Source organism: Microtus ochrogaster, chromosome 16 (assembly GCF_000317375.1).
Source record: "Microtus ochrogaster isolate Prairie Vole_2 chromosome 16, MicOch1.0, whole genome shotgun sequence".
In the NCBI taxonomy this organism is placed as follows: domain Eukaryota; kingdom Metazoa; phylum Chordata; class Mammalia; order Rodentia; family Cricetidae; genus Microtus; species Microtus ochrogaster.
The window spans coordinates 30,406,877-30,418,054 of record NC_022018.1 but is presented as its reverse complement, the minus strand read 5'-3'; the positions used below and the strand labels follow the sequence as shown (position 1 = coordinate 30,418,054).

The window sequence follows — 11,178 nt, the reverse complement described above, 5'->3', positions numbered from 1 at the left end:
TCCAGGAACCTGGAACTGAATTTTCGTTTAGAGACTGGTGCATCTGTTCTTATTTATAGTTGTTTGATGTTTCTCTTCACTCCTTTGTAAGTATTCCGTGACCACTCTGGTCAGTCAGTCTGGTTCCAGAAGGGGCTAAGTTCCTGGTTTGAGGCAGCTTTCTTCTCATTGTGTGGCCACATAATGTCCTCAATTGCAATTTTGAAGCAGCAACGTGCCTGGAAGTTGCTTGAGGTTATGGACTCTCAAAACCCTCCCTCAATGATGTACTGCCTCCGGCGAGGCTGTACCACCTCCCCATGTGGGACCATCAAAGGAAAACCTAGTGTTCAAATACCAGAGCCTCTGGGGTAGGGGCAGTTCTCATTCAAACTACCACCACAGGATCAGCTTGCAGAAGGTAGTTTCAGCTGAGCATAAAGAACGGGACACCTTAAGGGGACATGCCTATAACAATCTGCTCCAGAAAGTACCTGCTCTATTTAGTGTTTCACAGTCACACTTCTCGAAGTATGGTGTGTTATGGTGCAATGACCTGTCATTCCTCCACTGTGTTTCTATGATGCTAGGCAAGGAAGGCCTGGACTAGAACCAGAGAAGGAGTAGCTTACTGGGGAGGGAACATGTCAATGTTGGGTGAACATGGCCGTCTCCAAAGAAAACCAGGTGGTTACTGGTGAAGGCTATGTGGTTTCCTTACCTTCTCTGTGGGGTAGGAATCAGGTGAGCTAAAGCTGGTTGACGAAGTGACTCTAGGGTCCCTCACCTATGCAGAGGGATAGAAGGAGGGTCCCAGAAACCAACATGCTAGTGAATGTGGAAATATACCAAAGTGTGTGCCTGATAAGCCCTAAACACTTTCAGTTCAGAGTCTTTATGCACCCCACAGAGCTGTTTGCATAGTTACTTTAGCAGACATCTTTGTCTTTGAAGTCAGTCAAATCAGTCAGGAGACATGGTATGTGACCGTATTAATGACAAGCTCTGAGTCACCAATAATGTATCAGTGTCGCATTGAGAAATCAAAGCACTTCCAATTGGTGTCATTTAACCAAGATCAAGCCCACATTGGAATTCTCTGTCATGCTTCCTGTGGCTTTTGCCCTTCCTATGTATTGTATAAATCTGAATCTGTGCCTGCCTGAAGGCTGTCTTCTGAATCTCTCCCTGCGTGTGTCTTTTCTCTGAGCGTTTTGCTGTCTCTCTTATTGAACAGCACAGAAAGCATCACATGGGGAAAGGAATGGGATACTTTATAGAAATCTTTATCAGAGTGGTACTAGCTCCATCCAACTGGTTCCAACTGAACTGGTAGCAAACTGAATGGCAAATATTGTTTATTAAGTAATATCTGTGTCTTTTATTCAAGATTTATGGTAGATATTCATTTAAAAGACCATTTTCAGCCAGCCTATTTTCTGTTTCTAGCAAATGATTATTATAATACACATGCATAATGTAATAGGGCCCCAGACCTTAGCACAATTGACTCCATCATGGAAATGTCATCCAGGCTGCAAAACTCAACACATAGACAGTATGACCTTCCAAAACTAAAACAAGGACCTAATCCATCAAAGCCCGTAGTTCTGGGAAAGTCTCTAAATGCACTAACCTTGTTTTTTTGACGTCTGTAGTTCTGCTTCTGGCTAACTATTCTTTTTAACTGAAGTAAGTCAACCCAGGTCATGATTGTTGGGCTTAAAAGCTCACCCTTCAAAAGGCTCAGCGCTGCACTGGGATCCCAAGCACCCAGTGTAGTCACCAGTCAGCTAAAGAAGACAACACATTACTCTTGGGTCAGCGCCATGGAAGAGTACATAATTTAACATTGTGCATTAGCTTAGGCTGTAAAAGATGACCACATGGAAAATCCAAGCAAGAAAGGTTGTTTGTTGCATTGTTCTCTTAAAGGCAGGTTAAACAGAGTGTATACCATAGGAAAGCAATCTTAGAGCAAATTATTAATTCTGACTGTGGGATTCAGCAAAAGTTTCAGTCTCTTAGGCCATAAGAGATATTCTCATGTTATTGTATCACCATGATGGAAAAGAGGCAACACAGCTTTGCTCTTCCTGCAGAGACAGCTTCTGGATTCCCAAGCCCGAAAACAGTTTCTAGGCTCGGAGCTCCAAATCGCCTTTAAGAAATGAAAGTTCACTGTAGCCATTGACTGTTCAGCAAGTGCATTATAAAATGTTCTTGATCTTCCAGACACACCCACCAATGCTGCCAGGAACACCATCAGTGGAAGAGCACACGCGTGTGCTCACACTACCAGCAGATTCCCTTTGTCTCACTCCGCCACTCTTCTCTGACCCTTCCAGGAAAGCTTTTAATACATTCCATGCATATCTTTGGTTGAAAGGGTCCATAAAAGCACAACTGTTTTGCTCGCCTGCATGTTCCATTTACTGAAGTCGTGTCTTATGGTCATTGAATATGTTGTTGTAGTGATGTATTCTTATGAAAATACCTCTTGTCTTCAGACAGAATGAACTCTTTCCAGACTTGCCTCCAAGTTAATAATCAGCCTTGAGATTATTTAAGACTGTGTACTTAACCTGTTATCTTACTGTGTATTCAGCTTATTTTAGTTTAACCTGCCTTTAAGAGATCAAAGGAACAAACCTTACTGTACCTTGATTTCCAAAGTAATCAACTATTGTAACCTAAGCCAAATACATAGATTTAATCTTTTGTTATGCATTCCTTCCCAGAATAGCGCGTGTGTGTTATCATTTACTGAAAAGAGCCAACAGTTTGAAAGCAGCCTTAATCTAAATATCTCATAATTGTTGGAAGCAACATATGAGTACAAGTTACTAACATCTGCGTGCTTTTGAGTGCTACTCTGAGTCATTGGCAATAAAATCACTTTTGGAAAACTCTGGTAAAGATCTCTGAAAAGAATCCCCTGTTTCTCTCAAATACCAGGTTTTCTGTCTGGTCCAGTAAGTACAGAGGGAAGCACCTTGCTAGTCAAAGGCCCAGATACAATCAGGTACACACACACACACACACACACACACACACACACACACACACACACGTATAACAGCTAGGCACCAGGGACAGATCAGATACACACAACAAACAACAGATAGGCCAATAACCACAGAGCACAGGGAGACAAGTGGAGAATTCCAATTTGGTCTTGTTCTTGGTCAAACTAATTCAATAGGAAATACGTTTTTTATTTCTTTTTTATTTTGTGTGTGTATTTATCTCTTAAGGCAACATCAACACATTTTGTTGTCCCCAACTGAGGTTTCTTTGATTCATTGACTGACTTGCATTGCTTCCAACTCCATATAATACAGAATTCCCTTCTCTCAGTAAAGTAAATTGATCTACCTACACCTCCTGGTGAGCCTTATGGATTATATGGCAGAAAGTGAGTGGAAGCCACATTCTGTACCCCCTACAATAGTGCATAAGGATCCTTGGGCCTTTATCCCTATCATGAAGGCATTACTCAACTTTCCAACTTGCCAATACAAAATGAAATATTTCTTTATATTTCCTTGGTTACCATGTGTTTGGGGCTCTCCAGTATATCCATTTATGTTTATTTCTTTCATCAAGTTCTACTTTGAGTCTCTGTCTTACACGTCTTCTTCTACAGGGATTCCTTTTATGTTCTAGTTACTAAGTAATCCTTCTGTATGTTTTAACTTATTGTGTTTCTGTCATTGTGTTAAAGATAAAACTTTATTCATTGGATCTTTTACTGAACATAAATACTAATTTTGATGTTAGAAACTTCAACTCTGGCTGGTAAAGTCACTCAGTAGGTAAAGGTGCTTACTGGACAAGCCTGTCAATCGAGGTTTGTGGAATATCTCTTTACACTGTGTGAATATATATCATTATGATTGGTCTAATGAAGCTAACTGGCCAATAGCATTAACAGGATGAAGTTAGGTGGGAGAGCCAAACTGAGAATGCTGGGAGGAAGAAGGGCCAGATACAGAGGAAGTAGGATACATGCAAAAGGAGGCAGCAAGCAATGAGCCACATGACAAAGCATAAGTGAGAAATATTGGTTGGTTTAAATGTAAGAGTTGGCTAGTAATAAGCCTGAGCTGTTGACTGAGCATTTGTGATTAATATTAAGACTCTGTGTGGTTACTTGGGAGCTTCTTGCAAGACAGACATTTCTGCCTACAAATGGTATCAGATGTCCAGGGCCGCATACATCCACATAAAGCCTGAGAAAGCTCCTAAAAAGGTTCTAAGTACACAGAAATCGAGCCAAACACAACTTCCTAGCCTCATGTGTCTCATGCTGGCTGCAGTAATAAGACAAGTCTCCTAACAGCTGCCTGTGGGAAGAGCCAATCACCAGTTGACTTGCACTATCTCCATGCACTAAGCTAAGCTGCACCTGCGGTGGCTGATGTAGCAGTTCAAGATTTGTCTCATGCTATCAAAAAATAATACATATACGCATTAAAGACAGATCCAGCCAGAAAAAAAAAATTCTAAACGGATCATAGAGTGTGTTTAAAATTTTTTATAGGCTTAGGAGAGAGAAGAGAAAGGGAGTTTAAAAACAGTTTAAGATTAATAAAGTCCTTTAAAAGGGAGTAAAGTAATATAAGAGCAATAAGTCACATAAAGGTGGGAAACACACAGAGAGTCTGGATACTGTAAGTTGTTATGCTTTCTAAATTTTTTGGCTTCTATGAGACGCTGGATTAAAGCCGCTATCTTAAACCAACCTATATATTTAAAAAATATCTTGACTTCAAAATGAAAGTCAAAAGGTATGTTACTTTGAGGAAGAGTTCCACGGGTACTGAGAGGCTGTAGGTGCTGTGGGAACTCCTTCAGTCAAAAGCCTTTAAGTTACTGGCTCACTTTGGGCGTGGTCTCATGTACTATAAATGCAGATGAAAAACGTGCGGGCCTCTTGGCTGCTGGATTTGGTTTCAGTTCCCAGCACATGCAGAGGACTGCAGATCGCTACCTTTTTTTATTATTATTATTATTTTGGTTTTTCGAGACAGGGTTTCTCTGTGGCTTTGGAGCCTGTCCTGGAACTAGCTCTGTAGACCAGGCTGGTCTCGAACTCACAGAGATCCACCTGCCTCTGCCTCCCAAGTACTGGGATTAAAGGCGTGTGCCACCACTGCCCGGCTACCTTTTTTTATGAGTTTATCTCCAAATAAATAAACCTCTGTTATACTCCATTCTGGGCTAATGTGGAACTCTTTTGTACACCAACAGCTGTGGATTCATTCAAGGTTAAAGAGGATCAATTTTGATCAAGGAAGACACCCTGAAATCCTAGCTACATACATAAAGATACAAATCTAAGAGGACTATAAGACATGGGATATATATTTTACCTGTTCAAAGAAAACAAAAATCATCTTTGGCTGAGTTGTGTACAATGCATAGTATAGGCTTGTATTAACACAGGTATGTATGGTTTTTTTAAAAGTTTATGTGTCTTCACAACAAGGTACCAGGCACCAATAAAAACAGATGGTTCAGTATCAAGAGAAACTCTCAGGCTACTGACTGAGATGATCCAGTCACAGAGTACTATAACCAAGACTTAACTATTATCCTAAGCTTTCTCAGGGTCCAAATATTATCAGAGCCTCCAAACAAAAGTAAGCAGTCTAAAGCACAATGGCCACATTCTCAAAATATTGGTTATAAATGTTTGTTACCATTTAAGGGGGCAGTGGTTAGAAGTTGTTATTGGTAATAGTCAAGAAAAACTAAACAAAGGAGATTAGATCACAGGGATCTCATTCTGAAAAGAAAAAGGGAGCATATAGATATGATAGAATCGAAGGGTAGATTATTGAATCTTCTTTTAAACAAAAATATCACTAGTCTTAAATATTTAACATTGTTATAGACTTTGGTATATTGATATAAATTTAAAGTTAATTTTGTTATACCGTATGTTTATTTCTACTTTTGTTTTGGGTATTGTGTTTATGCAACCCATTTAAAAATGTAATGTATAATTACGAAATACAAATTAATAGCCATCAATAATAGTCAAACTTATTATAGTCATATTAGGTATATTTTCAAGGCCATGCAAAGAATATGGCATTTAATATGTTTAATGACCTATGACTTTTCATAACAGTAAGACACATCTACTCCTGTCATCACCAATTTACTTCAGAGAAGATAATGGGTATTAAAGAAACTCCATATGGAGTTTTCATTCCTTATAGCAAATGCTAGCCTTCTGGGTCAAAAACTGACCTTGCCTGGAGGCAGAGTTTTCCTATGCTGAGGCCTCTCCCACATAATTACTCACAGCCTTAATATTAATTACAAATGCTCAGCCAGTAGCTCAGCTTATTACTAGCTAATCCTTATATTTAAACTAACCCATATTTCTTATCTTTGCTTTTCCATGTGGTGTGGTACCTTTTCTGAGTACAGCATGCCCATCTTGCTTCTCTCTGCATCTCTCGAGACTCCTCTGAGTACATCCTTCCTCATCCCAACATTATAGTTTGGCCACCCCACCTATACTTCCTGCTTGGCTACCCGCCAATCAGTGTTTTATTAACCTGCTTCTAGTGACAAATCTTTAAAGTGATTAGCAGATTATTCCACAGCATTTGCCTCAGTTTCTGACAGTATACTGTCCAAACTGGATGCAAAAGAAAGTGACAGGCAACCTTTGCCAAGACAAGGTAGGAAACTCCTTCAAAATTCCCTGCTTTTCAGCAAAGTCTGTCAGATATACTATGCCTGTAGACCAAAGATGGATACTCCAACATTACAGAAGAACTTAGGATGACTGTCCAGGCAGCCAGATGTCCCTTTTATTAGATAAGATTTCACCCTTTAAGGGTCTTTGATGGAGATGAAGACCAGACAATCATAGTTAAAGTTTTCCTTAGTTCTGATAAAAGATAAGTTAAGTATAAAACTTTAGAGTCACAAAGATAAAATAGATAATGGAATATTTTGTCTAATTTTGCCAAATACAAATGGGCTAGAGGTTGTAACTGTAATTCTTAATTGATAACTGGTTTTTTTTTACATAATTTTTCTATGTTGAAGTTAAAACCTTCCTTTTTTAATTAGACAAAAAGGAGGAAATGTGTAATATTTCTTTACCCTGTGTGAATATATGTCACTGTGGTTGGTTTAATGAAGAAGATGACTGGTTATTAGCTAAACAGCATAAGGTTAGGAGAGGGAGCCAAATTAAGAATGCTGGGAGGAAGAAGGGCAGAGCCGGGAGTCACAAGCCAGATGCAGAGGAAGCAGGATACGTGGAAATGAGATGACAGCCAAGAGCCATACGACAAAGCAAAACTAGGAAGTAGGGGTTAATTTAGATGTAAGAGTTGGCTAGTAACAAGCCTGAGCAATTGACTGGACATCTATAATTAATATTAAGCCTCTGTGTGGTTACTTGGGAACTGCTTGCAGGTCAAGAATTTCTTGCCTACAGAGTTCGATCTCTGGGACCCACCTAGTGGAAGAAGAGAACTGACGCCTGCAAGTTGTCCTCTGATTGCCACAAGTTTGCTCAATTGCCCACACACATAACTCACAGACAATAAATAAGTAAACACAGAAATACATATGTGTGTATGTATGTATATATATGTGTGTCTGTGTAATTTTAAAAACTTTTATTCATCTCTATTTTTACACTATGGGTTTTGACATCTCAGATTATGCAAGAGGTTGGTTTTTATAACTTTGTCTCACTTCCCTATAGATAAGTATTTGTGAGGCGGGCATTTAGAGCATTTAGAATATAGTGGTATATTATTTGTGTTTTAATAAATAAGCTTCCCTGAAGATCAGAACACACAACAGCCACACTAGTCAGCCATCCAGGCCAGGCAGTGGTGACACACACCTTTAATCTCAGCAACCACACTAGTCGCCATAGAAGTGATGGTGCATGCCTTTAATCCCAGCGCTAGAGAGGAATGTAAGACAGGAGGAGACAGGGCTCAGTCTCAATCTGAGGATTCATAGAGGCAGGATAGAGATTTTTTGTCTGAGGTAGAGATAAGAACCACTGACTGGCTGCTTTGCTTTTCTGATATTTAAGTTGAAACCCAATATCTGTCTCTGGATTTTTATTATTCATGCATACATACATATGATTAGAGAGTCGGAATTTAGGTAGATGTGTATCTATGAAGGAAGATCATATAAATACATCTATGTGTGAGAAAGGGGAGGAGTATTAACAGGATGGTTATTTTTCATAGGATTTTACAGGTAACTGATAACGGCTATTTCCCCCATGGGCTATGTTTCCCCTAGAAGATATCTGTCTGCTGCTGATGTAACTTTGCCAGTACTTGTTCATTTCCTTGAGGTCCTAAGCATTAGTGGCAGATGAGAACAAGATGAAGGTATTATTAGGACTTACGAGCAAAATGCATGAGCATTAGCGCAGCTAGATAGATGTCCGTTACAGTATCACAAGGGATGCAAATCCTTACATTCATCAAAATTCAGACAAGCTAAAAAGCGACTTTACAAGACACAATAACACATTCCGAGTAGTCTCCCAAACTCATTTGTTACAAATAATATTGAGAAACACCCTTTGATGACCCAAGCAACAGATAACCCAGACCCCTTCCCTCAAAAAATGAGTACATAGATTATCTGCAAGGACATTTCCCCAAAGATTTCCAAACTGGCAATAAGCAGGTGAAATTATGTTTATGTTACTGGCTACCAGGGAGCAGAAAGCCTGAGTCGTGAGGTACCATTTCCTACACAGTGGGTAAGCTGGAGTTTTAAAGACGGACAACAGGATAACGTAGAGAAATCGGAGCTCTTGTTCTCTGCTGATGGGAAGGTGAAATGCTGTCTGCAGCTGCTGAAAAACAGCCAAGCAGCTTGTTAAAAGGTTTATAATGGTTACTACACAACCTCTACTCATGGTGACTATGTAAGAGCAATGAGATAACAAGGAAACATTAAAATATATTCATGACAACAGTATTCCCTAGTGGAAAATGGAAACATCTCACAAGTGCACAAGCTGAGGAATGAATAAAACGTGGAGTTATGAATCCTAATTCATATTGATTAATCCTAATTAAGAATGAGATGGATCAGGACGAGCATGTATATAACATTAGGCTAAGCCACAGAAGTCTCTCTCTGTCTTTCTGTTTCTGTCTCTTCACACACACACACACACACACACACACACTAGCCACAGGAAGTATAGATTCTATTTGTAGGGCATGTTCATGTCAGAATCAAAGGAAAGAAGATGAGTGATTGTTCCGCCTGGGGGTTGGGGCAGGGTGTATGTAGGAATTTGAGAGGTAATGGCTAAAACTGAGGGAAAATGTAAATATTCTACAATTGATTGGTAATGGTTGTTAACTTCATCAGATAAACCAAACCCCACTAACTTTTACATATTAGACACATGAGTCACATTACAATCAATGTGGTTTATTTTTTGGTAACAAAAAATAAGAAAAAGAAGAAGAAGAAAAAAATAACCAAACCCTAGGTACTCATTCTCTCAACCTTATTTCAACTATCCTCATTCAGTTAAGAGCCCTTCATTTTCCAATGTGATTTTTTTCTCAAATTACCAAAATTGGCATACTTAGAAAGGTACCACTTGTAAATTGGTTAGATAATTTAAGGCTATGAATAAATATGCATTCAATTTATTAACATGATTAAAATTCCTAAGCCAGAATTCAGATAGTGAGTGTGGAAATGTTGAATGTTTAGATCTCAAATTTGTGAGATAGGTTTTCTCAATTAATAACATTTATGATGATTTAAGGGGCGGAGACTGGGGATTGATTTGGAGCCTGTTGGGTCACTGAGTGTTTCACAAACAAGCGCCCTCAGCTTCAGGATTCAGAGTGCAAGTTCTAGATACTCACTTTTCTTTTTAATTTTAGATTTCTTTCTTTTTTCTCTCTCTTTTCTTTTCTTTTCTTTCTTTCTTTCTTTTTCTTTTCTTTTCTTTTTTTTTTAAGTTTCACTCTGTAGTCCAAGCTGGGCTGTAATTCACTATGTAATCCAGGGTGGATTAGAACTCATATCAATCCCTCTGCCTCAGCAATGCTGAGGTCAGAATGAATACTGAGGTCACAGACTTGAACCACTGAGACTTAGGACTTGTTTCTTTCCACCAAAGGCCCCGGAAAGGGATTTCGCTTGCCAGGAAGTTTTATCTGACAGGTTCGGAGTCTCAGCAATGGCTTCGGGGTAACTTCTTGGATCCTCCACGTTTCCGAATCCTAGTGAAGACAGGTGGACCAGACTGGGGACATGGACCTATCAGCTGGGCTCTCTTTGCTGCCGCTGCTGCTGCTGTGGTCCATGGCCCCGCAGGCGCGGCCGCAGCGTAAGTGCGGGAGGGGAAAGTGGGGGGTGTGGGACACAAAACCGAAAGTGATTTTTCTTGTTGCACGGAGTTTGTCACTGCAGAGTGCCAACGCCTCCCTCTGCAGTCCCCCATCCAGCTCTCCACATGCAGACCCCCAGGGGACATCTGCCACACAGCTAGCTTTTCTAGCTACCCCAGGGCACATTTCTCCCCTGCTCTGGCCGGGTGGGGTGTCGCCAGTCAAAGCAAAGGTGAGGGGGTCACGTTGATAGAGCTGAGCCTGTGGTTTGTTTTAATTGTGAGTTGCGCTACCCGACCTCGCCTACTCACCCGGGATCTGAAGTTTCTCACCAAGAACGACCAGTTGTCCCTTTGGCATTTTATCTTCCGATCACGGAGAAAGATTCCTGTCTGCACTGTGAGCGCCGGAGGTGCTGGGTGGCACCCCCCTGTATTACTTTTTGGTGAGAGGAGGTGAAGGTCACTTGGAGTGGCAGGCACGGAGGACATCTCCTCTCGCTTGGAAATTGTTCTTTCATCTTGAAAGGTTGTTTTTTTGTTTTTTATTACAAATGGGTGTAATAGTGTAAACAAAGATTTGAGGGCAGAAGCCAGGGCTATCTAGCAGCCCTAACGGTTGGTAGCAACTTCCCAATTAAGAAGTCCAGCGGTGACGGAGCAGATCTATGCATTGTGGCCATGTTTGGCCCAGAATGAGTCCATCTTCAGGGTCCTGACACGACCATTTAGGTTTTTTTTTTTTTTATTAAGAAAGAAAAAAAAAATTCCGCCTCCTCCCAGCCTCCCACTCCTCCCGCCCTCCCCCCCTCCTCTCC

The 11,178-nt window shown here is 40.4% G+C and overlaps 1 protein-coding gene across 1 annotated transcript in view; it reads left to right on the top strand.

The window, feature by feature from the left end:
- Positions 1 to 10,161: 10,161 nt before the first annotated feature.
- The window catches only part of Hfe (homeostatic iron regulator), a 9,070-nt gene continuing 8,053 nt past the window's right edge, over positions 10,162 to 11,178 (top strand). The window contains exon 1 of the mRNA XM_005354950.3: positions 10,162 to 10,360. Coding sequence (XP_005355007.1) covers positions 10,285 to 10,360 — 76 coding nt within the window. The 5' untranslated portion in view covers positions 10,162 to 10,284. The remainder of the gene's footprint in view (positions 10,361 to 11,178) is intronic.